The sequence below is a fragment of the Platalea leucorodia genome (assembly GCF_965183815.1).
Source record: "Platalea leucorodia genome assembly, chromosome: 5".
Lineage (NCBI taxonomy): Eukaryota > Metazoa > Chordata > Aves > Pelecaniformes > Threskiornithidae > Platalea > Platalea leucorodia.
Window position 1 is genome coordinate 10,848,221 of NC_138827.1, and position 27,670 is coordinate 10,875,890.

Genomic DNA, 27,670 nt, shown 5'->3' on the forward strand with positions numbered 1-27,670 from the left:
GTAAGTATATGCATGTTTTGTTTTGTAAAATACCATATTTATCTTTTCATCCAATAGATAAAACAATAATGGAGTTGCAGCCATTATCTTTGGAGCAAGAGAGTAGCAAGTAAGTATTATAAATCTCAATGATAACATTTATTTGGCTTTAACATAAGGCTTCTTTAAAAAGAGTACATCATTCAGCATGTATTGCACAAGTGCTTTTTGCTTCCAAATTATAACCAAAAAAAGTCTTAATTATCCTTGTCATTGTTTCTCTTCTTGTTGCATAAGCTGAAGAATATTACTGGATACTTCTTCCTTCTTTGGATCTCTCAGTTTCTGAGTGCCTGAATGTAATACTGGGCTTCAAATTTATCTCAAAAGTTCTGTGCCAGTCAGCAACACTGATTAGTACTGTGGATTCTTATTAGAGTGATGAGGCCACCTGTTCCTCAGAAGTGTTGATTAGCCCTTTCAATAAGGAGATGGGAGTCCTATGAGAAATAGAGTGTAACTTCCTAAGTTGAAAGGAATGGAGATGCATCATATTTCTGTCCGGTGAATGCTGTGACCTAGGACTGTGTGTATCTATGAGCTGTCTGGGTCAGCCATCAGAAATCCCTGCTGGGGGAAGGTATTAAAGGTATTAGGCTGGAGCCTACACTGCCAATTATGTAACCCTAAAGTTTTATACAGGGAAGCAGCTGAACTCTTACTCTGGAATGCAGTTTGCAGTTGGAAAAAAAAAAAAAAGTTTTCAGAATGGTGTATCACAGATAGATGGTATAAAACTGTGTACATATTTTGATTTCTCTCCCTTTATTATTTTCAGTGATTGCTGTCACATTCAGAGTGTGGAAAGTGGTAGTTCAATTATCTTTGCTGACCTTACTTCACAAGAAGAGAAGTCCTGTGACAGTACCCGTCTTAGAAATCTGGGTAGTGAATCAGTGCACAATATGGACGTAAGGAATGATTTTACAAACAGCAATAGTAAAGAGCGTATGAAACCAAATAAATGTGAATTATCCATAGAATTACCAGAAGACTCTGTAAGTAGTGTTAGCAGTAGATCAACTGATGTGAAAAATCATTCAGCATGGAGACCTCATTCTAGTCTGGATCAAGATGCTAGCACTGGAAGTAAGTCCTGCACTGAAGAATGCTCCAAGAATGATGTAGCTCTCTGTGGAGAGTTTGAGGTAAATACAGTTCTCTTTAAATATAATTAACTGCTGTCTAATTTAATGATGTTTGTAAAGTAGAGCTTGGTAGACAGAGGACCGATTTATACTGATAAATTTTAAAAAATGAAATGACTGCAATCAGAGCCAAAAATACAGCCAATTTTTACTTAAGTGTGTAACACCATTACAAGGAAGCTGACCAGAGGAGCTGGCAAAACTCAGAATACAAGAAAGTTTCTGTGTGTTAGTCATCTTGGGTACTTTCAAAGTACCTACATGAATAAAAAGTACTACTCCTGCATAAAAAAAAAATCATCAAACTTGAAAATCTTCAGCATTCAGTAATGATGGCTAATTCAGATATTATTGATTAAAGTGTCTAGGTATGTATTGTGGTGCCTATACGGTGGAGGATTACATGTGAAAAAGAGAGAAGTAGAGTTCCTCTTGCAAGACGTCCAACATTTTAAAGGTGTTTGCTTGAGTTGTCCAGACTATCAAATGAAGTAGTACATTATCAGAAACTGAGTACAAAGTTACATATTCATGTTAATAAATCATAAAATTCCATATCAAGAGGTTGATTTTTTTTTGCTATTTTATATTAATTTACATTATTTTCTTAAGCCAGAATGAACATCTGTTCAGTATGTCTAGAAGCTTTTAAACTCTAGTTTGAATATTAAGGTATGTAGCTGGCTGTCTTGTTAGCTTTTACCATATAACAATTGTTAAAATTTGAGGAACAAGCAAAAAAAAAAAAAAAAACCCAAACTAGATAGCGTTGTTGCTTCTGCTTCTTGAATGCAGTAGATTAGTAATACTGTATTTGATGTCATTTTGGTATCTAACTGTTTTTTTTAGTTTAATAAACAAATTTTGGTTTTGTTAGCTTTAAAGAAAATAAGGAAATACTGTTCATATTACAGTGGCAAAGTCATGGACCATTATTTTTTTGTTAGGTGGAGTATCGTTTGATGCTTCATATACAAATGCAACTGTGTGAAATATCCTTGTGGGATTGGATTGTTGACCGTAATAAAAGGTGCAACGAGAGAACAGAGGAAACTTCCAGTAAGATTCATCACTGTCGTAAAAATTTACTTATTCATTATAAAGCAAATATTTCTTTCTTCCTAATCGGAAGTCCACTTGCCTGATTTTTTGTTTTACTTCAGCAGCTTATAATATGGATTTTCTTCATTAGATTATTTATTCACTTAATAGCAGCTAGTATTGAATCTTTGTATGATAGATGTTGGTAAAAGAGATTTAAGTTCATGAGTTTTAGACAACTCTTCAAAAAAGAATGAATGTATGCCTGAGGCATAGTTGTTACCTGGAGAGATCTGTGCCTCGGTGATACTACTTATTTGGAATAGAGTTTTTTATTGACAGAATCTGCTTTTTCTCAGTAAGCTGTTTAAATAATTGAAATTCTGCTTTGGTAGTCGTCTTGCCGCTACAAAATAGAGCCCTTCACAGGCTAGTTTATCTGCTGTGGAAAATATAAACACATCTTTTGTTCCAGACAGGTTACACCATACTTAAAAGCTTTTAAGTTTGTTCTTAACAATCAAAACTCCTACGCAGGCTAATTTGTCATTGGTCTAAAGAATCTAACGTTTACTTTGCTTGAGTGCCCAGAGGAGTTCTCACGCCCTGATGCCAAGTCATCTTCAATAATTGTTGACCTTTGGAAAAACAAGTCTAATGCTCTTAAAGCATTAGAGACATGTTCCTTTCTCTGGGGTGGTTGTATAAAAAAAGCATATGCTTAACAGATTGTAACACATAAACTGTATGATTAATGTTTAATCTTAGTTTTAATCACTATTAAGATAAATCTGTTGTTCTCTTCAGTCATAGAGTCAGGTTTACCAGCTAACTATCAGCTGACTTCCACTAATCTCTCCTGTAATCATAGTCTTTTAGCTTTCATAAGTTAAAAGATGACATTCCTGGTCAGGGAATGACAGAAGGACTAGGGCATTTGACCTTGCAAAACACCGTTTTCACACATTTTCACAGGTGGCAGGAGAGGAAAGGTGAATGCTCTCATAGGTTAGACATTAAGGTCCAGAAACCCAAGTAGGAGTAAGTGGTGGGTGTTTGAAGTGGCAACAGACATCTTAGGGTCATTAGAGTAGGAAGACAAATGTAGTTTAATAAAATAATAATGTGGGAAATGGTAAAAACAATGAGATAGTAAGTTTATTTAGGACAGCTAAAGCCAGAGGAGATTTGGGAATTTCAGAGGGTAGCACAACAGCAGAAGGATTAAGATCCAAAAAGGAAGGGTGCGAATCAATTCAGAAAACATGTCATTATGTAAATTAGTATGATTTTATCTGGAACTGTATTTTTCATTCTAATTCAGCACTTAGAGGGAAGTAAAGCGTTTGTTAAATTCATAATCAAATAACTATCCAATAGGGTTTGGAGGAGTCTTTTCAGGCAGACATATGTTCGTGTCCCCTGAAGTTTCTTTTTTGGAATTTTTAGGTTAGTGACTTTTTGCTGTTTCAAAAATATTGTCTTAGGGGCAGCATGGGAATTTCCATTTTTAAACTATGCTCATTCTGTTAAAAATTTCTTCCACATCGTAAATAAACAGAATTCAACAAGACATACCACCATAAACTTAAATAACTTAGTAAAATTAGCTGAAATAATTTAGGGTTTAAATTGTTTTAAGGTCCATACCATCTTGTCGATGTCCGCTGGACAATGAAAATTTTTCAAGAATTATTGGAAGGAGTATGCTATATCCACAGCATGGGAGTGATGCATCGAGACATTAAAGTAAGTTCATCGAATTATTACTTGAGGTTGAAGACAACAAAGATACCTTACATTATGGGAGAATGAAAGCAACTTCATAGTTAAATTTGAGATGACCTGGGCTCTTAAGAATTTAGCTATGTTACATGTGAAAAAATACATTGTCTCCTCTATACCAGTACCATATTTTCTTTACTATAAGCATAGTACTCAATTGCCTTGACTTACAAGTGAGTTATGATTAAGCTCTGGGAATATTTTCTCCTCTGTGAAGCCATTTTCTTGTCCTAAACAGGGATGGCCAGATTGGTTTTGTTTTGTCTTGGTCTTCCCTTAACCAGGGTAGGACCTAAATTACCTAATTACCTAAAAAAAAATTCTTTTAGGTAATTATAAAAATAAGCAAAGTCCCTTGACTACACCTCAGTTTGCTAACAGCATATCAGTTAGCTTTTGAAAATATGTTCAAGTTATAGTTACTTGCTTTTTTTAAAAAAAAATTCCCTTGGTTGCAAATAATTGCTGTCTTTCAAAATGGTTGCTGTCTCCTCTAAGGGACTGAAACTGTAGGTGATGTTAGTGACTGAACGAAAAGTTTTGCTTTCATTCCTATTGAAAGTAACGAAGAGCAGACTTAAAAAAAAATAACGCTTTGAATGATTAGAATAGGATGCCCTTTTTATGTTTCTGTGAAGTTGTTTTTTGGAACTCTAATCATAAGAATAGTTTTGACTTACTGGCTGGCTTAAATGTGAAGCATAGGTAGCTATGTCTTGCTTCCCCTCACCCTCCCCCCCCCCCTCCCCCCCCCGTTAAACTGATCGACTTGAATAGCAAGGAAGTGAACGTGTATTTTCCTGTCTGCTTCCTACAGAGGTTCTCTGCATCTGATGCAGTAGCTATATGAGGAAATTAGTGTAAAAATTGTCTTGATTACTAAAACTCCACATGTGGAAACTTGGAACTACTTGAAAACATACAGTCTTTGTTCTGGGTTAATTTTAATTTTTCTGCCGACTGTTTCAGGGTCAACGGTTTTTCAGTTTGCTTTCCTGTTTAGCATCATCGTGGCCTTATTGTCTGAAGTCCTGGTAGTTTATAATAAAGAATTCCACACAGTTACTGGGAGCCTGTTTTTGAGCCAGTGCTCGTTGTTTTCACCATATATTCTTCTAATGGTGATTTTGCAGATACCTTGCAGAGACAGTAATTTCTGTGATAATGTTATAAGAAAGTCTTTCAGCATTTGAAATTCTGAAAACAGGAGTCCAGTAGGTGGGTGTCCTTGATTATCTCTTCACTTCAGTGGATACGAGAAGCCTAGCAACTTGTTCAACAGTGCTGTATCTTTTAAATTTGATCTGCGTTGAAGAAATGAAAAGAGTGGAGATTGCCCATCTCTTGTTAAACTGTTCACGTCTGCTTTGTACTCTAACAGGAGATCAACTATTTCCTTTCTGCCACCTGAGCAGGCCTCATGAATAGCTGTTTGTCCTTCATGATCTTGGGTATTTACGTTGGCTCCATTACTTAATAGTAAATGGATGCAGTCTGTGTTGACACCTAAAATTCTGCTCGCTTTAGATGATGCTGTGCACACTGCAACAGGAAGGGCAGTTCTTCTACAAGTTGGACTGCCAAAGTTAATGTTTGCTCCAGAGGTGATTAAAAGTTGCTGTTACCTCTGCATTTAGTGATGACCATGCAGCTACATGAAGAGGTGTCCAGCCAGACTTGTTGGTGTCCTTTAAGTTAAGATAATACTCAAAAAGAATGGATATAGGTAGAAGGGCATCATCAGACTGTTGGCCTAAATGTAGAAGACCGTCATATTTGTAATTACTCATTTCAGGATTTATCTGATGTTTTACATTTTGCAAGATAGAGAGACACTTTTCTGTATTATGCTGTGAAGTTGGTTGATTTCTCTGAAATTTGTCTGAAATGGATGTCCCAGCTGTAAGTACTAGGCAAATTTAGTAGGAGAAGTTGAAGTGCTATGTAGCCTCTTCTTATTTCTGTAACATAAAACATTGTTTTAATTTAATTTCTTTTTATTAAGATAAAATTACTTAGACTAAAACTTCTAGACTGGTAGGGCATAACATAGTAACAGGTCCCAAAACTTCAGTTGGCAGAACAAATTTTGAGTTCCATGACCTAACAGAAGCTTGGTCATTAACTTATATTTGTTAACCACAGCTTCTTTGTGCCCAGCAGGAGTACATAAGATGGTGTTATGCCTTCAGTTCCTCTATTTCCTAGTTTTATAGCAGGAGAAATGAGTCATCATAGTTCAGCTTCAGGCCAGTGAAGCTCACAGAAGAAGTGTAATCAAGCAGAAGTTCCAACTCATCTGTACATACAGACATCATCTGGCAGTGCTTGGGCCTCTAGATTATAAAATCATAGAATGGTTTGAGTTGGAAGGGACCATTATACATCATCTAGTCCAACCCCTCTGACATCTTGAACTAGATCAGGTTGCTCAGAGCCCCATCCAACCTGACCTTGACTGTTTCCAGGGATGGGGCATCTACCACCTCTCCGGGCAACCTGTGCCAGTCAGTGTCTCACTACCATCACTGTAAAAAAATATCATCTTTATATCCAATCCAAATCTACCCTCTTTTAGTTTAAAACTATTGCCCCTTGTCCTGTCACTACTGCCCCTGGTAAAAAGTCTCTCTCTGTCTTTTTTTATAAGCCCCCATTATATATTGAAAGGCCACAGTAAGGTCTCCCTGGAGCCTTCTGTTTTCTAGGCTGAAAAACCCCAGCTCTCTCAGCCTGTCTTCATAGCAGAGGTATTCTGTACCTCTGATCATTTTCGTGGCTCTCCTCTGGACTCGCTCCAACAGGTCCATGTCTTTCTGTGCTGAGGGCTCCAGAGCTGGACACAGTGCTCCAGGTGGGGTCTCATGAGAGTGGAGTAGAGGGGAGAAGCTCCTCCCTCAACCTGCTGGCCACGCTCGCCCAGGAGACAATTGGCTTTCTGGGCTGCAAGTGCACATTGCCAGCTCGTACCTAATTTTTCATCCACCAGTGTCCCCAAGTCCCTGTCTGCAGGGCTGTTTGCAGCATAAGAAGTATATTCAACAATGATTAGTGTTGTGTGTCTGAATCAAGAGATACTACTTCTGATTATGGTTTCTGTTTATATTGAGTAAAACAAAATTCACATTGAAAATTATCAATAGATGTGATTCCGTCATATGTTGTATTAAGTCAGGTATACTGTCATTTGGGGGAAACAAATTTATATGATTGCTTGAACTATATGTAGCATCTTAATAGCCATTTATGGATATTTAACTCATGTGAGTGTTAATTAGCCATCCTGCAGCAATGTCTCCACAGAGTTCAACTGTGCTATGAGTGCAGATGAATGGCCTGAGTTTTGAGTTGCCACCAATAATTTAATTTGACATCACCTATTTCATTTATTGGAAGAAATACTGAATCTCATACTCACTTTTCCCATTCCACGTGTGATTTAATAGATATGTTTTAAACTTAACGGTTTGTCTTCTGTTTTATATTTAGTGATTCCTTGAATAGAAGCCATTCCAAATTTTCAGCATTCATGTCACCCATCTATGCACAATTTTCCAGTTTTCTTACGTGCTTTTTGAGATAGGAGACTCAGAACTGCAGACGGTGCTGAAGATGGCAGTGTATTAATTCATATGGTATCACAATGTTTTCTTCTTTACCTCCCTTTCCCCCGCCAGTTGGTAATGTCCAATTTGGTTTATGGACTGCTATTGAGCATTTTTAGAACTGCCTGTTACCATGCTTAAACCATAACAGTCAACTCAGGCAGTTGTTACATAGTTAAAATCGGGATTGTTTTTCCCTTCATTAACATTTTCATGTTTATTTGCACTGAATTCCTTTTGTCATTATAATTCCTGCAAGACTCTTCCACAGTTCTTTGCATTCAGACCTCACCTTGATTTCTCTGAATAATGTAGTACTGCCAGCAAACTTTGTCATCTCGCCAGTCACCCTCCCTTTCCTACCATTTACGTTGCTCAGCATAGTTCTCAGCACATATTCATACAAGAATCAGTTGATGATACCCTTCACTGTGAAAGCTGACCATTTATCCCTATCCTTTCTTTTATGTCTTTAAACTAGTTATCTCTGTGGGGAACTTCCCTCTTTTGTTAATTTTTTAAAAAATGTAAGATTTCTTAATCTAAAAGTATTTTTAATCACAAATGACAATCCTGATCAAATGGTTACCTGGAAGGAGAGCAGGTCTATGAGGTGTAAGGGTCCTGCCAAGCACTCATGTTTCACTGACGGGATGATCAGCTACTGAAGCTTTAGCAGTGCTACTGCCATCTTCCATTAGACTTCATATAGCTCTTCATGGTGTGAATTTTGTTTCTTCTGCCCACATAACCTCCTTTGGTTATGTTACTCATAGGCAAGGGAATTGTAATTTTTGTAATGAAAATCCGTAATCAGAAATAGAAGATTTGGAATCTGGCACTTGAACAGTGTCGTTCTTTGAGATGTTGCAGGATGTCTGGTTCTAGAATAGCTTTGAAGTTACCACATTATTCAGTCTAAGAATGAAAAAAAAGGCTTTGGTTGCCTTGGCTTTCTTGCTAGTGCTAATTACTCTTTAGTAGAAAAAAACCCTGTACTAAGCAATAGTGCTTTTACTTCTCATCCAAATGTACCTAAGCTCAGAAACCTTGTGATATAGTCTAAGTAAAACCTCTAATTTCATATTACATTTTCTTTTATCTGGCAAGTATGTCTTTTTTTCTCAATACGTAATGCTAGCATTTCTCCTCCTTAGTGGTCCTAAAGCCAAAATATATGGGTAAAACTATTTCAGTTTTTCCAGTCAGTGCTCTCTACTCAAGTCTCTCATAATTTTGGTTTTTTTCATAGCAACTTCCCAGAGCCAAGTAGCACGTTGCAGCTGTGCTTATCATATAGAAAAGTATATTTTGTTTTACTTTATGTTTAGCCCAAAGATGATATTTAGTCCTCCTTCCTGCTACATCAGTTGGTCTAATTTGCTGTCTGCTCTTGCATGTTCCTGTTAACATTACTGTTCTGCAAATGTCCCATTTTCTGCTGAAAAAAAAAGTATTTTATCTTTCCACTAAATCTTTGTTTTTCCTGTTTTGCTTTTCTTCCTTTTTTCTAGGTCCTTCATATGACTATTTTTTTCTCTCTCACTAATGAGTGTTAAATAATTATTATCTTATACCTGTGAAACACTGGATTTTATAGACTTTGAAACAGCTGAAATTTCATAATTCTTTATATAGGTATATTTTAGATTTTATACTGTCTTGTTTTGTAGCCCAGAAATATCTTTCTACATGGATCAGATCATCATGTAAAAATAGGAGACTTTGGATTAGCCTGCAAAGACCTTCTTTGGGATGATGCAGACCAGTGGTTTAACACAGAAAGGATAAATGGTAAGAGAAAAAAGCTTAGTGGGGTTTCTATGATCTTAAAACCATTAAATATTAAATTCTGAAGTGAAATGGTAACAATGTAACACTAGCTGAGTAAGTCTAAATTGCCTTTTTAAAGGACTGACGCATACTTCAGGCGTGGGAACTTGCCTCTATGCCTCACCAGAACAACTGCAGGGATCTCACTATGATTTCAAGGTAGGGAGTATTTTTTTTTCTATTAACACATGATTGATAATAGGAATAAAACAAGCCTTTCAGTAGGTAAATCCATAATATTTGGTAAATACATAAATATTTCTCCTACTGTTACTCCTAATGGTTTTGTTGAAATACGGATTTCAACTTTGCTTTCTAGTTTGCTACTAATGTAAAAAATTATTTGCGTTTCTAAGATCATCTTGAGGAATCTATATACAACTGAATTTGTTCCTTCAGTAGTGTCATGATACTTTTCATAGCATCATGAAACTTCATTGTTGTGAAACTTTTTCATATTGTGAATTTTTAATGAGAAAAAGAAATCTACTAAGCAATTAAAATACCAGTTATCCCAGAACTTTTTCTTCACCCCATTACCAGTCAGACATGTACAGCATGGGTGTTATCCTGCTAGAACTCTTCCAACCGTTTGGAACAGAAATGGAAAGAACCCAAGTTCTTACACATTTAAGGAATGGCCAAATTCCTCACACTTTCTACAAAAAATGGCCTATTCAAGCCAAGTACGTTAAACTCCTGACCAGTCAGAGATCTACAGAAAGACCAACTGCTGCTCAGCTTCGTGAAAGTGAACTATTTCACAGCACAGAACATGTAAGTTATGCCAATATTATGCCTATTTTTATAGGTCAGAAAAGCTTTTGAAGCTTTTCATCAGCTCTGCAGAATCTTTTTGTCATTTTCCCCTTCCTTACCACACGTTTTTCTTTGCGGATTAAGTTGTACTACCAAATACGCAGAACAGCTGTGGTGCTGCAGAACGTGTCTGTAGTGGACTGCAAACACAGTTCAAATAGGTTAATAAGGCTTTATCTTTGCCTGTCTATAAATGGAGTAAACTGACTCTCATTTTCAGGTTATTTCTCACCTACAACAGAAGGTGAGACAGCAAGAGGAAGAAATAGAGAAACTGAGACAGAGAATAAGACTGCTTTCTGAAGAACAAGATGAACATATGAGACTAGGTTCTCCTGTTTAGTTCTTTCTGTACTTAACCTCTATTGTATGCCAAGTTTATATAAAACGTTTCTTTTTTTTACATAAAAATATTTCAATGCATTATATTTTCCTGTCTGTTCTTTAAAGGTATTCATCTTTTTGTCTTAGTTCAGAGGTCTCCAGTCAACAGAAAGGATTTATGTTGCACTTAGCCTCAGTACAATTTAGCTTGTGTAAATAAGCATTTGGGTTACAGGGAAAAACACAAGGAAAAATTAAAAGTGGAGCTTGTATTTACACAGAACTACTTTAGATACCTTATAATCATTCAACACACACATATGTTATGCATGAGTTACAAAAAAGCAAGGTCACACCCAAAAGGTAGCTGTAATGTTTTTATTGATTTTGGAGTTCTGTCCAACTGTAGTTCTTGAATACATCTCAGAAAGGACTCAAGGCATGAGGCGGAGTAAGATTAAAATTACACCGCTACGAAGTGTACAGGTTTACTTCAGCAGCTTCATAACAGAGGTGAAAGGTGCCAAGTTCTCACACGACTTCATCCATTTTTGCACGTTGGCTGGGGCGGCATTTGCACTACCTGTCTGCTGAAGCGCACACCACGCAACAATGTCTGCTACGGTGAGTTCGTTTCCCACCAACCACGATGTCTTGCCTAGGGCAGCATTCATAGAGCGCAAGACTGCTCCTTTTTCCTTACTGCTGCCTTCTTTTAGCTGGAAGATGGCTGTATCAACCCAGCTGTCAATCAGAGTTGAATTAACTGCGTTGTACTTCTGGCCAAACAGGGAAAAAAGAAATCTAGCGATGTTCCCCTCTCCTTCAATAGGGCACATTGTTTGAATGCTAAACTTCATCTGAGGTTTTGGAACTGAAATTAAGAAAAGAAAAAAAGTGAATACCACATGGTACAGAAGTTAAATGTAATGGTAATTCTAGCATGTATTTTATTTGTGATGCCAGCAACACTGTTAACATCATTAACCTGATGAATAATTTTCAGTTTTCTTCATCTAAATACTTAAACTAAGGCAAGAACCTGGGATAAAAAGATCACTTTTTGCAAACTTCAGCCCAATCTCCCACCTAATTTCTATTCTAGCTAACTTATTTGTAGAAACTGAAAAACACTTCTATAAAAAAATCCCGTGGGTACAACCAACCATGTAAATGCCACGTGTATTTTAATAGCAATAACGACAGAAAAGAATCTTCCTCCTCTGTCCCCATCATTGTTCACAGCTATAAAAAGAGGAAAAATATTATCTGCAGTACATATCCGTCGCGCGTCAGCACAAAGACACCAAAGCATCTGTTGTTAAGGTTTTAAAGCACAAGTTTAATTTTCTCACCTATTGTAAAATATTGATCTACAAGATAACTTCTTACCATCCTTCCAAATAAGAGTAAAGCCCAACTGATATTCGTGACGTGGTTGCTTCTTAGTCTGCTCTCCAAAGCATTTCAAGAGGTTTTCTGGCACACTTTTCACCGATGAATGTGTGTGAACAGCTGATAATATTTTATAGCGTTCACAAAGCAGACTGTGTAGTACTAATAATGACAGCGGAGGCAGAGAAGGATTTGCATTGATGACGATATCTTTCAGGGCACCGTAATCCTGAATGGAAAGTTAGACATTCAGCAGATAAGACACATTCCAGACCAGACTTTGTAGTAGTGGAGTTTTCATTTGAAACCAAAATGCAAATAGCCACACGTGTATATCTGAATTTCTAATGATCTTCAAATCATTCAAGTTTGGACTTTTAAAACTTGTTTAAACATTTATGCATCTTCCTTCCTCAACAGTAATATAGTTCAAGAACATGACTGAGGTAAATTCTAGTCCAGTCTGAAGCCAAAGTTAACATTTCCAGTTAGTAACAAACAAGAAACCAACTGTCATAATTTCAAAATTAACCATTCTAGCTTGGACTTGTATCAAAATGAGAATATGTAGGATTCAGTATTTATAAATGTTTGTATCTATAATCTGGATGCCCAAAATGAAATGGTAGTTGTAGGTTATTTCTAAGAATATAAGACTTGTATATTGAGTTCTGAGTGTCCCAGGTTTTACTGCCACCCTTCCAACCCTGAAAATCTGAGAGCACAGAAAGTATCTATCAGTATTTATGCTCAACTAAACTTACCTTTCCAAGCATCAAATCTAAATCTGCTCCATTTGTTGTCAAAGGAGAACATTCATCAGTTTGAATGATATTAGTTACATCAAAGTCAGCATCTGGGGTTTGTATCATCTTTGAGAGACCATCGACAGCGCTCTTCAGTTCATACAAGCGTTTTAGAATCTCTTCCTGGCGGGATTCAAGTGCTTGAAGTGACGGGTCAACCTCTTCCTACGGGAGAGGAAAAAACAAGGTCACATACCTGTTCACTCAGCTCAGCGTCAAAATAGTCCACAGCTCACTTGACAGTAAGTTTTGAAAAACTTTAAACACATTCAAATAAGTGGAACATCATGGAATGTCATGGTCTTATGTCTATGAGTCGTCTCTTTCTTTTGTCTGAATGTGGTGAGAGATTGGTTATTTAATAAAATGACTGAAATCTTCCTGCTTAATGTATTTTTTTAAACCACTAGCTACAGCAAACTCCATAACGTGGTAAAAATAGGACGAGAAACTTAAAGTTGGCAGTGAAGTGGTGAATTAAAACCTGAAAGACTGCCAGAGTTTGTGTTGAGGCTGCCGAACAAGGAAACTTTCTGACAATTCAGGTAGTTTTAATAAAAGTTAAAAAAGCCTGCAGGTTTAGATGGATGGTGTATCTTTGTAGTCATTCTTTGTTTCAGAGAATGTAAACTATAGAGAAAAAAAGGCCATAGGCTTTGTTACACGTTAATCCCAATGCATCTTTTTGCTGTATCAATTATCTTACAAGTCTCTTGTCTTACCTCTTTTAAAAAGATTAAAAATATATTCCCGTGGGAGGTTTTAAGTCTACAAGCTTAGAATAACATTAAAGAAAAATCTTTATATAGATAACCCGTTTCTAAGCATCCTGAATAAGGATTAATGAAACCCAACCTATTGACCACACGTCCTTCTTCCAGTCTAATGGAGAGATAACAAGCAAGGTATCCAAGTGAAATTTTGATCCCCACTTACACAATATTCTCAAAGACAAGACACGGAAACACCTCTTACGTGACCATTATTTGGCTGGTACACAATTCTGTGAAATAAAAACCACCCTCAGAGGAGACTGGTACTGAACACTTTGCTGTTGCGCTGGGAGGGCATCTTAGTAAGCATTCCTGTGAAGTTCTGCCCCGAGTCTGGAGCAGACTCGGGGCAGATACCGACGCGGTATCTCCACCAGCAACCAGCACAGCAGGTACGCACTGAAAAGAGCTGATGGAGTCAAGCTAAAAATGGCCACAAGCAGCCTGGAAGAATTCAAAGCATGCCTGACACCGGAGAGAGGCTGAAGCCAACTAGATTAATGCAAGGTACTATTCTGCATTTCTGCTGCGTTTAAGAAAGAAGTAACGGACTAGAACTAGCGGGTGTGTAGCTGGCTAGTTCCTATCTCAAGAGCAGAACAAGAACCAGACGTGAGCCAAGAGCGCGGTGATGCAGCAGGAAGGGACGAGGCCTGCCGGGACCCAGCCGCCCACCCGGGGCCCGGCAGGGCCGCAGCTGGGCCGGGCGCTCCGCAGGCCCCACGCTTAAAGACAAACACTGAGAAAGCGACGCACACGAGAGCCCAGGAAAGCCAAGCTGAGAATCGCCGAAGGCTTTGAAAATATCACAAGGAAACTCCCGGAAAAGCTGAGCTTATTTAGCCCTCGAACGAGCCGCTGAGAAGCGAGGAGAAACCAGCGCTCGCCCGTGGTACCGCCCCCTTCCCGCCGGTGAAGGCGGCCCGGCCCCCGTGAGCTCCCCGGCGCCGGAGGCTTCCCCCAGCCCCCGAAAGCGCGCCCCGCCCGGAGCAAACACCCCCCCCCAGCGCGGCCGGAGGCGGGCCTGCCAGCCTCCGCGGCAGCGCGGCCCCAGGCGCCGGCCCGCTGCCCACGGCCGAGGCCGCCGGGGCGAGCGCTCCGGGCCGCGGCCCGAGTAGGCCTTGCTCCGGCCGGCCAGGCGGGCCCACCCGCCGCTCCCTCGCTCCTACCTGCGGCGAGGCGGGGCGGCGGTGCAGGTTGGGCAGGCGGTACATGCAGGCGGGCAGCCGCTCCGCCAGCACCTCCCCGACGGCCCCGTGGAAGGGCCTCACCTTGTACATGGGCATGGCGGCACCCGCCCGCGCAGCGTGCCCGCTCCCGGCTCGCCGCCGGGCCCGCCCGCCCGCTGCACCCATTGGGCCAGGGGGGAGCCCGACGCTTTACTGACTCACCCGCGATCCAATGCGTGCTGGCGGCTGCCGCACCGCCTCCTCGTCTTCTCGCTACTGGCCAGCGTGAGGCATCGATTCGTTAAGCGAGTCTCCATAGGGCAAAAGGTGCAGCTGCCAGTGCTGATTGGATAGCCCCATTGACCAATTGGCGCCAGAGAGTTGAAAATTTGCTTAGGAGTGGCGGGCTCTTTTCTCCAGCGGCCAATGACTGGGCGGGGGCGGAGCCTGGGGGAAGGGGCTCCTGAGGAGAGTGCGCCGCGTCCCGCCGCGGTCCCGATGGAGGCGGCTGCGCCCTGGTGAGCGCCTGCCCTGGCGCGGCTTCGGCCCTGCCCGCGGCGGCGGGGGCCGCCCCTCGCCCGCGCTCCCCTGCCCGGGCCGCCTCTCCTCAGGGGAGGCTCGGGGCCTCGCTCCCCCGCGGTGGGCTATGGCCTGGCCGCTGGCGCGGTTGCGGCCTCCTCGGCCGCCGCTGGCTTCTCGGTTCCCGCCTCCCCTCCCGACTTGCTCGGGGAAGCCTCTGGGGCTTCTCGGGCGCTCCGCATTTGGATGCGGCCACCCGGGGTATCAGTGTCTTACCCCCCGCCTTGCCCTCGCTTGAGAGGAACGGGCGAGCGAGGCCTGGCGAGGCGAGCCTTTACCGCCTGCTTCACGCTACCGTGTTTTTTCCCGTCCCTCCTCTCTTTCAAGCCTGCAGCCGGCCAAGGCCATCAAGCCCATCGACCGTAAGTCCGTTCATCGGATCTGTTCGGGACAGGTTGTGCTGAATCTTGGCACTGCCGTGAAAGAGTTGGTGGAAAACAGCCTGGATGCTGGAGCTACCAACATTGGTAACCTTCTTTTCATCGTAATTTCATAGACTTCTAAAATACTTTTTCCTCAAAGCAGAGTGCATATTAACAAATCTGTGCAAATACTTTCTATTTGGGCCAAGTGTGTTTGCAGTGATTTTACACCGCAGGTTAATAAAGTATTTTGATTCCCAGGCTCCAGCTGGGCTCCTAGAAGCATGTGATTTTGTCTGTGTGCTTTTATTTGTAGCCCTTTTTGCCACTAATTAAGGTATGTGGCCTGTCCAGCAGTGGTGATCAGGCTCTGCTACCCGGTGGCCTCAAGCTAGCAGACGGTTAAGGCAGGGTTGCAGTTTCCAGAGCTGCCAGGATGATAGCTGTTATAATTGGGAAAACTTCTGTTCAGGCAAAAGTGCCATGAAGCTGAACTATCTGCAAGTACAGGCCGGTTGCATTAGATTGCCCTAACTTTTGACAGCTATGAGGATTTTTTTATTGTTTGAACTTGGTATGGGAAACTGTTATCTGGTAAAGTTACTTAATATACAAAATTAATACTGAATGCTGTTCATGTACATACAGAATTAAAAGACTTATTACTCAATTTTGTAGATATAAAACTTAAAGATCATGGGGCAGAACTGATAGAGGTTTCAGATAATGGAGGTGGAGTGGAAGAGGAAAACTTTGAAGGCTTGAGTAAGTTGAACCTTTTTCATAATTTATATTTGGACATTTTGAAAGCATATTTTCAGTGAGAAAGCTACTTTTTTTTTTTTTTTTAAACAAATTTCCTAAGTTTAATCGTTTTTAATGGATACTCGGCTTTTACATAATGCGTGCACGACCTGCAAGACTTGGGCAAAGCTAGACTGGACTTCTGTAGTGCTATTGTGGTTATAATTTTTGTAGCTCAGAAGTAGTCTTTGATTTGATTGCTTATTTAAGTGAAATAAAAGATAGAGATAATTTAGATTCACTCATGTTGACTCATCAGTCATTGTTGAAGGAGTCAAGCTTTGTGAAAGTGACTGCTTTTGAGAGGCAAATTATAAACTTGACTGTTTGCTGAAAGTGGACTGACATTGCATGCCTGACTGTCAAATTTTCCATTTGCTAGTTTTAAATTGCACAAAATGGGAACAGAAACAATACTGTATGATAAATGTAACTAACCATTGCAACAGAAATACTTGCATTTCTTTTTTCATATAATGACTAGGGATCTCTGTCACCATAAGTTATTACTCAGTAACTTTGTGTGTTCACAGTATGTATATGGTACATCAGAAACTCTTTCTCCTACTGTTCCAGGACAGTGAAAGTTCAGGGGTGCTGCTACTAACTCAGTTTGTTACCTGGTGACCAGGGCTGCACTGATGGTGTAGATTGAGTCCTCCTCAGCTGTGGTCAGAGTGGAACAGGCTTATGCCTGTCCACTATAGACCATGCACAGCACAGCAGCTGTTTCCTTGCAGGGCAAAATCTGTGACAGGTACATCAGTAGCAGAGGCAGGTACTGTGTGCTGCTCCGAGGCATCTTGCAATGCACATACCAGTAATGCTGCCTGAATTCTGGGTGTAAGTATGGAATAACAGGTGTATCTGAGGATTTTAAAGAGATCTTGCTTATAGGAAAAGGGGAAAGGAAACATTTAAGTATTTAATTATTTTGTCTCTAATAATTATGTAAAATACAATGAATAATACAGAAGTGTTTTTGCTTCTTGATACGCATGCAAAATCTACCTGCATAGACCAGTGCCACTTTGAAGTTAAATATATATTTTAAATATCTTTTTCCAGCTCTGAAACATTACACGTCAAAGATACAAGATTTTTCTGATCTAATACATGTTGAAACATTTGGGTTTCGAGGTGAAGCTCTGAGTTCACTGTGTGCATTAAGGTATTAATATTAAGCTTCTTATTAGTAGAAAGTTACTATATGCACAAAAATAACTGAAGCCAACTTTTCAGTTTACCATTATTGATAAAATGAGGCTTTGGAAACTTCCAGTTCCTTAATGTTATGTCGATTTTGAGCAGTAGCTTGCGTGACATCCTGAGTCCTTTCCAACCAAAATTATTCTATGATTCTAAGCATCTGAAATTATTCTGTGACTCTAAGCACCTGATTGGTCCTTTTATGTACAAAATTTAGTGTTACTTAAGTATGCAAATCTTTGCAGGATGGAACTGTGTACTTGCATAAGTGTTTGATCCTCTGATGTAAAGCACTATAATATTTAAGTGCTGTGTTTGCTAGGCTGTAACTCATTAGAACTGTGTTTAAACTCCTCCCAGACAAACAATACATTTGAAATAGCACAGCTTTTGTACACAGTTCTGTGTATTTTGTACACAGTTCTGCTGTTATGTATTAGTATGAGGAATGTAGTGTCCAGCAAAACCAGACTTTAACATTGCATTTTATAGGAGAAGAACCAAAGAGATACAAATAAAAATGTTTGCGTTGTAGCTACGAAAATGTTATACTACTCTTCAGGTATGTTTTTAGTTGTTTGTGGTGAAGAGTTAGTTTAATTAAATGAATAGTATTGATGTAGTGTGTCTATGCCTGATTAGGTCATGAGGAATGGATAAGAAAATACAGTGCTCAGTGAGTAATTCTGTTGCCTCTTTCCTTCCACTAGTGATGTTACCATTTTTACCTGTCATAAGTCCGCAAAGGTTGGGACTCGCTTGGTATTTGATCACAATGGTAAAATAACTCAGAAAACTCCTTTTCCACGACAACAAGGAACGACTGTTAACATACAGCAGTTATTTTATACTTTGCCGGTGCGCCATAAGGAATTTCAAAGAAACATTAAAAAGGTAGGTTCGCTCAGAAATTATTAATTCAAAGGAGCATCATACTCCAGAATTTATTCACTGCTAAATGATATTCAGTTCTCTGTAGAATACATTGATTATGTCAGACTATTTCATGCCTGTCTTATATCTTCATCAAATAAGAAAACAATCTTCCTGTATGCTTTCCTCTTCTGTTTTGCAATGATTGTTTTTAAACGTACATCCTCAAATTTTCAGATTTTTAAAAGAAACAATATCATGCTCACTTTTGTGTTTTTTAAAATCAGGGACTGCTGTGTTATGACTAAATACCAATTTTGTAAACATGCTGTTTGTTTTTAAAGACACTATTTTTCACTTTTTTTTTAGTTAGTTTGTAAAGATGTAAAAAAATATTAAACTCACCCCCCCTTTTTGTGTTACAAATTGAATGTTTTGTTTATACATTTTTGTTTTAAAAAGAGACATTTCATATAAATGTGAACTTTCTTTTTTCTTAAATAGGAATATGCAAAAATGGTCCAGGTATTGCAGGCATACTGTATTGTTTCAAAAGGAGTGCGGATTAACTGCACTAATCAAGTTGGCCAAGGGAAAAAAAGCTCTGTGGTGTCCACTACTGGAAGTCCTAGTTTAAAGGAAAACATTGGAGCCGTATTTGGGCAAAAACAGGTATTACTTTTATTATTGAAAAGAAAGAGAATATAGCTGTATAGAGAGAGTTTTAATAGAGGGGATGTAGGAAACCTTTAAAAACCGTAAGAGGGTGGAGCATGTGTTGACTTCTAGCACACCCTACAGGTTGAAAAAGGAGAAGCAGTGCAGCCTCTGCGGGTTCCCTTGAAGTTTCTAAATCTGCTTAGAGATGTTTTGATGGAAGAGAAATGATTTAGGAGATAGGGTTACTGCTTAATATCTCTCTGAAGCCAGTTTTCTGAGCTGTTGTGCCAGCAAGCCTCTGAAGGTTTGTGCTTCTGAAAAACAGTATGGGCACCAAGGTCTGTATGTCACAAGAACAAGCAATTTAAAAAATCCTAAAAATAGTGTGATGTGAAAGTCTTAATTGAGGAACAGAAAATGGAGGTTTTTCTAGCTTTTGCAGCCTCTTCCTGTGAAACTAAGTTTAATTAGTTAATTTAATTGGTTAACCTTTAAATGGGTTTGCAGTCAGCCCCTGTAGAGGTGTGGACTGTGATGCTTTCTAAATAATAGCTATAAAAATAATTGTTATCCTCTAGAAGAAAGCAAAGATGAAAAAAAGCATAAAACCATCCTTCCTACAACTGTATATTACAACCATCAGGAATATTGAGTAGTTGATAGCTGCTGGTTGTTGATAAGCACTTCCTCTCTTCACGGTGCCCATGTAGAAATTTCACAGCCTGTTCATGCTGTGGCTGAAAAACTCAGTGAAAGATGTAACTTTGTCTTGCCACACAGCAACAAGCATAGCTGAAAATTCAGTGTTATCTCAACAAAATGTTTAGCTTATAGCCTGTTTATATAATATCAAATACTTAAATGTAAAATCAGTAGAAGATGCTCTAATGACAGAAAAATAATAGTGGGAAACTAGGAAAATGCTTGTGGTAAACATATCTGTACTTAGCTTGTGATTCAAATAACATATCTTTTCTAATAGGTTTATTGTTCTTTCAGAAGAAACTTCTATTACTCTTTTTGCCTTTTGTCTTTGCGTAAAACTTGGTTAGGTCATATGTATGTAGCTGGAGAGTCCAAATTGTGTCAATCATTTTGTTGTTCTGTCTCTGTACATTTTAACGTAAGGGTCTGTGAAATAACTAAGGCAAAAGATGAGAACAGCCATTCGTTAAGGCATTGTTTCTGTTTCTCTGTAAGCAGTGCCACTGTCTTCTAGTAAATTTGGGTATTTTAAGTATTTGACTTGGTCAGCCAACTTGAAAAAAACCCACCATTTTATCAAATAGATCTTAAGGCTAATAAATAACAACAGAATAGAAGGAAAAACATCTATACATGTTTAATGTTTCTTTTTTTTTTTTTTTTTTTTTTTTTTTTTAGTTGCAGAGCCTCATACCTTTTGTTCAGCTACCTCCTAGTGAAGCTGTTTGTGAAGAATATGGACTCAACTCTACTGACATGCCACAAAACCTTTATAGGTAATAGGAAGAGTACAGACCACTGTTGCGAGTGGCATTTTACCATAACCCAAAATTAAAAAAAAACAAAAAAACCAAGTGTGGTGGCTAATAGTAACAGCATAGTAGATATTAGTATAAAGTTTGGGAAAGTCCATCAATTGATTTTAAAAAGTTAATTCAGGACTAAGATGTTGCTAGTCAGATGAGTGGGAAGAGCAAAGCTAGTATTCCTTGTGTCCTAGTTAGTTATATATTACTGTAATCTTCTGCTGAATGTCACCTTTGTCAGTGCTCTGAGTAATTGGATGGATGAATTGTATCTGTTGTTTATATCTGTATTTCTTCAGTAGTGTTACTGAGAAATGGTATGAGATGAATGTGAATCATTTTGTGCAAGTAAATTACCCTTTACTTTCTTAAAGTGTATTTTTTTTTTTAATCTCTCACTATCCATGAGATCGGCAAATAGATGCATCAATATCTGACCAATGACAGTTTGCAACTGACCTTCTGCTTTCAGAGCAGAAAAATGACAAATGCCACTGCTTTTGAAATCAGAGCGAGCTACTTTTTCAATTGTCTGATGCCATTTTGGAGCTGAACATCTAGCCTTTGTCAGATACGGAATTGGGAGAGGAAATAAGTATACATATTTACTGATGCTGTATAATAGTGTTTCTTTTAGCCCCTTATAAAATATTCTTCCATTAAATATGCTCAGAGTCAGAAAAAATTATTTCGCTTTGCTCCTCCATTTTCCCTTACTGTTGTTATATTATTTCTCAACAGTATTACAGGCTTCATTTCTCGTTGTGATCATGGTGTTGGAAGGAGTACAACAGACAGACAGTTTTTCTTTATCAACCAACGTCCATGTGATCCAGCAAAGGTGAGGTTTTTATTTTGCTAATATCACCAGCACTAACTTGTTCAATTTTTCTCTGAAAACCACTGGATTGGTAGCGGATATGTACATTTGTGGCCTGATGCTGCAAGTTCCTGTGTCTCAAGTTTTTGTGTTCATTGTGTCTATCTGTGTGAACAAAAGCTCAATCGTATAACATCTGCTTTAGTACAGTAATTGTTTTGAAGGGGGTTAAATAACACATACCAGTGGGAAATAGAAGATATTAGTACTAACGTTTATTGGTTTTTCGCCTTCTCTGCAGGTTGTAAAACTTGTGAATGAAGTTTATCACTTGTACAATAAACACCAGTATCCATTTGTTGTTCTTAACATTTGTGTAGATTCTGGTAAGTTATGAATAATTTTCAGTAATTTCTGTAAAGGCTGTAACTTCATTGAAGAATAAATTGTATTTATTTAGAGAATATTGTAACTTTTATCGATATGACTTCCTGCAGAGTGCCGATTTTTTGATCTACAGTTGGTGAAGCAGAGAGAGGGTCTAGTGGTGGTTCCACTTTTTTTCCCCTTCTACTGTTTCTATACTCAAAAGTAACTTCTTATCTCAAGTAATGAGAAAAAGGCAGTCTTGTGGTTAGCTTAAATACAAGAAAACTCGTATCATGTTATCACACAGAATTAGCTTCTGTTTTGTTTGCTGGAATGTTGAGAAAGTTAAAAGTTTAATTTGCGGACATACTGTGAATGTTAGCTGTGGCTTTGGTTTTAATCCTGTGAAATAAAAATGGAGGGTGAAAGGGCAGAAAACTTTGATCCAAGGGTGGAAATTTTTTTTTTTATCTTTCATTTATAATGCGGTTGTTTTTTCTTTAGAGTGTGTTGACATCAATGTAACTCCAGACAAAAGGCAAATTTTACTTCAGGAGGAAAAGCTTTTATTAGCAATTTTAAAAACTTCTCTGACGGAGATGTTTGGTAGTGATGTTAACAAATTGGATGTCAATCAGAAGCTTCTGGACATCGCAGGTAGGACACAAAATGTGAAAAAGATTTCTCCCAAGATATGGAAGAGATCTGTGTTTCCTTTATTTAAATGTCCTTGAGAAGGAATTGTTAAGGTCTCATGAATAAAATCTGAAATTTAAGTACGAGTTTAATGGTTTTGAACTTTGATTCTTTTATGATAACTACAGAAATGGCCGATGCTCTTGCGACTGTATAATCTTTCAAAATTGCTATTCTGTGTTACCACCACCTCATCCTCATTTCTTTCAACAGAACCCCTCCTAATTTCCTTTTTACTGATGTATCGAATCAGTTGTAGCCTGATTCTTAGTGTTACTTAAATTAATCTTTGGTAAAATACATGCCGGACTGACAATCTGTGAGGCTGAAGTCCTCTAATTATCTACAAATCACATATACTACAAGTATCTATTGTGCCAGCTCCTTAACACCTTGCCAATGGACTTTTATAGTGACCATTAAAGTGTAAGAGCGATTCACTTTTCATTGTCACTCAGTCATTAAACTCTTTTGATAATATAAATAAATGTCCTGACTGGACTGATTGCTGTTCCAGTTTAAAAAGGGATTACAGATTAATTCACACAAGTACCATTAAGTTTCTTAAAGATGTAACTGCTTGTCTGTTGGATATTAATGCGTATCAGCCCCATGCTCAATCATGGTCGGAAGCTTATGGGCTCCTTTGAGGAGTTTGCTATTTTTCTACCTCTCTTTTCATTCCCTTTACTGAAGCACATCATTTAATTCATGTTTCCAGCTAACTTAGAATCTTGAAATATTCTGTATTCTGGTTTTATTAGGCAACTTGAAGAAGCCGCTTCCTGAAGAGACAGAAAAGCCTCAGGTAGAAATGGTGCCTGACTCTGAGACTGAAAATCCAGGTGGTGAAGGAAAAAGAATGATGACTCTGGCCAGATTAAGGGAGTCGTTCTCTCTCCATCAAACGACAGAGAGTAATTTTCAAAGCCCTAAAAAGGTGAAACGGCAACACAGCTCCCCTCGACAAATGTCACCTGATGCCCCTTTGAGTACTGTAAAGACTCAAAAGGCTGTCTCGAGTAAGGAGTCTGAGAGTTGTCATAAGATGGACTCAAAGATGTCAATTCCAAGCAGATATTTGAGAAAATTAGAAGATAATGCCGATTCTGGATTCTGTAGCACTTCTCAGTCAGATGCGGGATGTAGTACACCAGAAGCTGGGAGCTGCATCAATAGTGAAAGTGTAATTAATCCTCCTGAAGAAGAGTTCTGTAGCTCAGAAGAACAACTTCAAAATGAATGTCTTAAAACTGGTGGATCTAGTGAGAAATCATTGGAATGTGATGTTCAGGTCTTGGGCACTGAACATAAGTTAAATCAAGTGAATGACTGTACTAATCAAAATAACTTATCTCAAGAATCCAATAGCTCTTCCCCAAGAGTAAAATGTTTTAAAAGCAGAAGCTTTAAAAATGAAGCAGATAACTTCAAGGCAGGTAAATGTCCTGAAGTGAAGAATACTAGGAACTATATGCCAAGTGTTGATGTACTGGTGGAAGTTAAAAAGAAAACCGTGCCGCTTGAATTCTCTATGAAGGTTTTAGCAGAAAAGGTAAAAAAGGTAATACAGCAACAACAGAGAAGTACAGAAACACAAAATTACAGAAGATTTAAAGCAAAAATTAGTCCTGGAGAAAATAAAGTAGCAGAAGATGAATTAAGAAAAGAGATCAGGTATTTTCACCTTCCCAACATGTATTCATCAATTAATAAAAATTAAGTTAAGGAAAAATATAAGGCCTGTATTGGGGGGTGGGCAGGAGGCTTACATCTACCTGTTAGTTTTGGATATATCTTTTATTTAACTTATGCCATTAAAATGCCCATTTGACAATTATTTTACTGACAGAGCAGCTGTTTGAACTAAGTGCAAATGGAATGTGGAAAAAAGGCACTAAAAAGGTGGCTACAAACACCATAGATTTGGCTTAGTTCAGACTTGTAAATTTGCAGTGTAGTCAGAGAAACCCCAAATTTCATGACAGATAAGAACACTCTGAAAAGACTCCATAACTCATATTTCTTCCTCATGTGAATTTGAGATTTGGTGAGACGTGGGGGTGAAAATAAGTTACATTCAGGTGGTCACTGGGCAGTAAAGGTGCCAAATTCGTTAATTTTGGATTTTAAAAAAGTGTTAGAAAAGCCTTCTAATTGTGAAAAGGTGGCAAATATGTCTGCTGCCTTACTTCAAAACCGTGATGCTGCCTTCAGTGTAATTCACTTGGGCTATCACCATACTACCCATTTCTAATTTTATTATCACTAGTGGCTGTATTTAAAATGGGAGAATCCTGAACGAGTCCTGTCTTAATGATGGATTGTGTTCTGCTAGAAACGGCCTCATCAGTCAGTGGCAGATTCCAGATAACTCTACTTTTTCACATTCATATCCTGCTGAAATGAGGTGGTGGTTGTTGTTGTTGTTGTTTTTGTTTGTTTGTTTGTTTTTTTTTTTTTTTAGTATAAAGTGTGTTCTGCATGGGAGAAAGAGACGTTTTTAAGTTTTACAGTCTAACATGATAATTGATAACATGTAATTTATAATCTGTTTATATTTTCTATATACAGTAAAGAAATGTTTTCAAAAATGGAAATCATTGGCCAGTTTAATTTAGGGTTTATAATAGCAAAGTTGAATTCTGATCTTTTCATAATTGACCAACATGCTACTGATGAAAAATACAACTTTGAGATGTTACAACAACACACTGTTCTTCAAGGTCAGAAGCTGATAGTGTAAGTATTTTCAGTGTTTTAACAATAATAATTTTTAAGTTTAATTCAATGTTTCAGAAGGATATCTATGACTATGTAGCATTTCACACATTCAGAACACGACAAAAGTTGGTTTTATATTCTGTGTTTCAATCTTCACATGAAAAATAAATTTCACAGATAGAGTCATAGCTATGCAGCGAGGCAGTGGTCAAACAGATTTCACAGTGGGCTTACGGGGCAACCCACAGTTTGGTAGGCGTGGTCATGCAGTGCTGATATTGGAGATTGCTTTATTAAAAAAAAAGTCATTACTGAACTGATCACTTCCAAGTGTTACTCAGCAGAGTTAAGTCAGTTGGGCAGCACTCCCTGTTGCAATGGCAAAGTGAAATGTTTTAATAGAGAGCTCTGTATTAGTATCTCTAGATTGCTTCTGAAACCCATCTTAAGTGGTCTGCACTATGTACCTATGCAATACCATATTTTTCTCTCTCTTTCAGGCCTCAAAATCTCAATTTAACAGCTGTAAATGAAACTATATTGATTGAAAACCTGGAAATATTTAGAAAAAATGGGTTTGATTTTGTCATAAATGAAAATGGTGAGTTTGGGCCAGAATTGCTGGAAGTAAAAAAGTTCAACAGTTTCATCTCATTTATTATGTAAAAATCCCTTTTGGTAGTTATCAGAAACTTTGAAATAATATGCATTATAGTATGTGGTTGGTTTGTTTTTTAAGACATGATTCTGTGGTCTCTTTGCACTATTTAACAGAACATTATAGAGTATTTCTCTTACCAGCTTTTTACAGAAGTGTCTGAAGACTCTTTGGAGTCACTCTTTGACGATATGACTGGATGTGTGTTTTCTGGATGTGTTACATTCAAATCCTTTTTTTTTTATTAGTACACTTGCTGGTCCCAGCAGGGTTAGATGCAGGCAAATGATAAATTTAGAAATTTTAAATTAATAGATACCATTGGTAAATAATGTTCTTTGGTTTTCCTTATGGCTTTAGCATTGAGCTGCTGTGTACTTTTGAGCAAATTGCATTACCTGCAAGCTCCTTACTGTTTTCCTTATACAGCAAGGATAATCAAAGTGCTACCACTTTGGTATTTGGAAAGTCACTACAGATTTTTTCCATATTCTTCATGCCAGAATCTCCAATTTTTGTCTAAAATGCTATTAATTACCAATCTCTTAGCAACAAAAATCCTTAATTATTTTGTAGTCACATAACCTCAAAATAGCTTCGTAAACCATTTGTTCTTTGAAATTGAAGGGTTTGTCAGAAACTGGATCTATCTGCTTTTAAGTTTGCAAGGAATTTTTTTGTTAATGTTAAAAGGATGTCTGCCATAGTTACCACTTTGGTTAGTTAATAAGATCCATCAAAAGACTAAATTTAAACTTTATCATATATGCAGATCACATCATATTAATGTATCAAAGTAGTTTCTCCATTTTTCTCTCAAGAAAAAGTAATGTCCTGTAGTGCTCTGTTTCTTTATTAATTATTGCAAATCTTTCAGCTCCTGTAACTCAAAGAGTTAAACTGATATCGTTGCCAACAAGCAAAAACTGGACTTTTGGTCCACAAGACATAGATGAGCTGATCTTCATGTTAAGTGACTGCCCTGGAGTCATGTGTAGGCCCTCCAGGGTCAGACAGATGTTTGCTTCTCGAGCTTGCAGAAAGTCTGTAAGTACAGTACTTGACGCTTGTTTTCAAATAAATACCATATTTTCTGTTGTATCATAGGTGACTGTATCTATATATATATATTGCAGGGGAAGTTTATTTACTGTTGAGTGTCAACAGCTAATAGCATTCATTTTGTTCCGTGTGGTTTTGTCTAGTGTAACTTGGGAAAAATTTCTGCTAGTTTTTTGTTTCAGACCAGTGCACTTAGGAACATACTTAGCTGTATTTTGTCTTCTGTTCATCTTCTAGGTCTGTCTGCTTTTAATGCCTTGCACAGTATTTATTTGCTCTAGGAGCCAAAGTATTGCTCTTATCTGTGTCAGTTGTCAATATGGAGAAAGAAATAATAATTGGTTTTTTTTGTCTTTACTTGCAGGTGATGATCGGAACTGCACTGAATGTGCAGGAAATGAGAAAACTGATCACCCATATGGGTGAGATTGAGCATCCCTGGAACTGCCCCCATGGAAGGCCTACTATGAGACACATAGTCAGTTTAGACTTGATTTCAGCAGAATAAGTCAGTTTCTGTTTATTTACGTGTTCGATTTTAATTCTTGGCACTATTTTGAGCTTTTATCATGACTCTCCTATTTTGAGGAAAAAAATTTTAGCCAG

At 38.2% G+C, this 27,670-nt stretch overlaps 4 protein-coding genes across 8 annotated transcripts in view; 2 read left to right on the plus strand and 2 right to left on the minus strand.

Moving 5' to 3' along the window:
- The window catches only part of EIF2AK1 (eukaryotic translation initiation factor 2 alpha kinase 1), a gene marked incomplete at its 5' end in the record, with an annotated part of 19,142 nt that extends 8,514 nt beyond the window's left edge, over positions 1-10,628 (plus strand). Inside the window, 8 exons of the mRNA XM_082313994.1 lie at positions 58-109; positions 818-1,187; positions 2,135-2,246; positions 3,871-3,977; positions 9,292-9,412; positions 9,531-9,610; positions 9,995-10,228; positions 10,491-10,628. Coding sequence (XP_082170120.1) covers positions 58-109; positions 818-1,187; positions 2,135-2,246; positions 3,871-3,977; positions 9,292-9,412; positions 9,531-9,610; positions 9,995-10,228; positions 10,491-10,613 — 1,199 coding nt within the window. The 3' untranslated portion in view covers positions 10,614-10,628. The remainder of the gene's footprint in view (positions 1-57; positions 110-817; positions 1,188-2,134; positions 2,247-3,870; positions 3,978-9,291; positions 9,413-9,530; positions 9,611-9,994; positions 10,229-10,490) is intronic.
- Positions 5,030-5,803, minus strand: ANKRD61 (ankyrin repeat domain 61; the record flags this gene model as incomplete). The annotated part of the gene is given in 4 exon segments (XM_082312071.1): positions 5,030-5,056; positions 5,059-5,253; positions 5,257-5,625; positions 5,627-5,803. Coding segments are annotated over 4 exon segments (768 nt in total).
- Positions 10,629-10,958: 330 nt separating the features above from the next.
- On the minus strand, positions 10,959-14,978 carry AIMP2 (aminoacyl tRNA synthetase complex interacting multifunctional protein 2). Of its 5 annotated transcripts, none has more exons than XM_082314708.1 (4): positions 14,960-14,978; positions 12,754-12,960; positions 11,987-12,218; positions 10,959-11,468 (listed from the first exon to the last, which is right to left on the minus strand). In XM_082314708.1, exons 2-4 carry the CDS (start codon positions 12,859-12,861, stop codon positions 11,083-11,085), a joined length of 726 nt encoding a protein of 241 aa, XP_082170834.1. In that variant the 5' UTR covers positions 12,862-12,960; positions 14,960-14,978; the 3' UTR covers positions 10,959-11,082. The 5 variants fall into 5 exon arrangements, with proteins under 5 accessions (XP_082170834.1, XP_082170831.1, XP_082170835.1 ...); XM_082314705.1 differs by lacking the exon at positions 14,960-14,978 and adding an exon at positions 14,738-14,945; XM_082314709.1 differs by lacking the exon at positions 14,960-14,978 and adding an exon at positions 14,325-14,557.
- Positions 14,979-15,163: 185 nt separating this feature from the next.
- PMS2 (PMS1 homolog 2, mismatch repair system component) lies at positions 15,164-27,670 on the plus strand (the record flags this gene model as incomplete). Its single annotated transcript, XM_082314002.1, has 15 exons — positions 15,164-15,209; positions 15,556-15,783; positions 16,357-16,443; positions 17,551-17,653; positions 18,402-18,585; positions 19,069-19,236; positions 20,608-20,705; positions 21,477-21,576; positions 21,857-21,941; positions 22,429-22,581; positions 23,385-24,297; positions 25,195-25,362; positions 25,845-25,945; positions 26,880-27,049; positions 27,429-27,670. 15 exons carry the CDS (start codon positions 15,164-15,166, stop codon positions 27,570-27,572), a joined length of 2,748 nt encoding a protein of 915 aa, XP_082170128.1. The 3' UTR covers positions 27,573-27,670.

What these genes read in the sequence shown, in the direction of transcription:
- AIMP2 (XM_082314705.1), bottom strand. Translation starts at nt 14,923, where the DNA reads ATGGGTGCAGCGGGCGGGCGGGCCCGGCGGCGAGCCGGGAGCGGGCAC. An exon ending in GCCGCCCCGCCTCGCCGCAG is followed by an intron (nt 12,961 to 14,737) that starts GTAGGAGCGAGG and finishes CCTCTCCCGTAG; the next exon opens with GAAGAGGTTGACCCGTCACT. An exon ending in TACTCTTATTTGGAAGGATG is followed by an intron (nt 11,469 to 11,986) that starts GTAAGAAGTTAT and finishes TCTTAATTTCAG; the next exon opens with TTCCAAAACCTCAGATGAAG.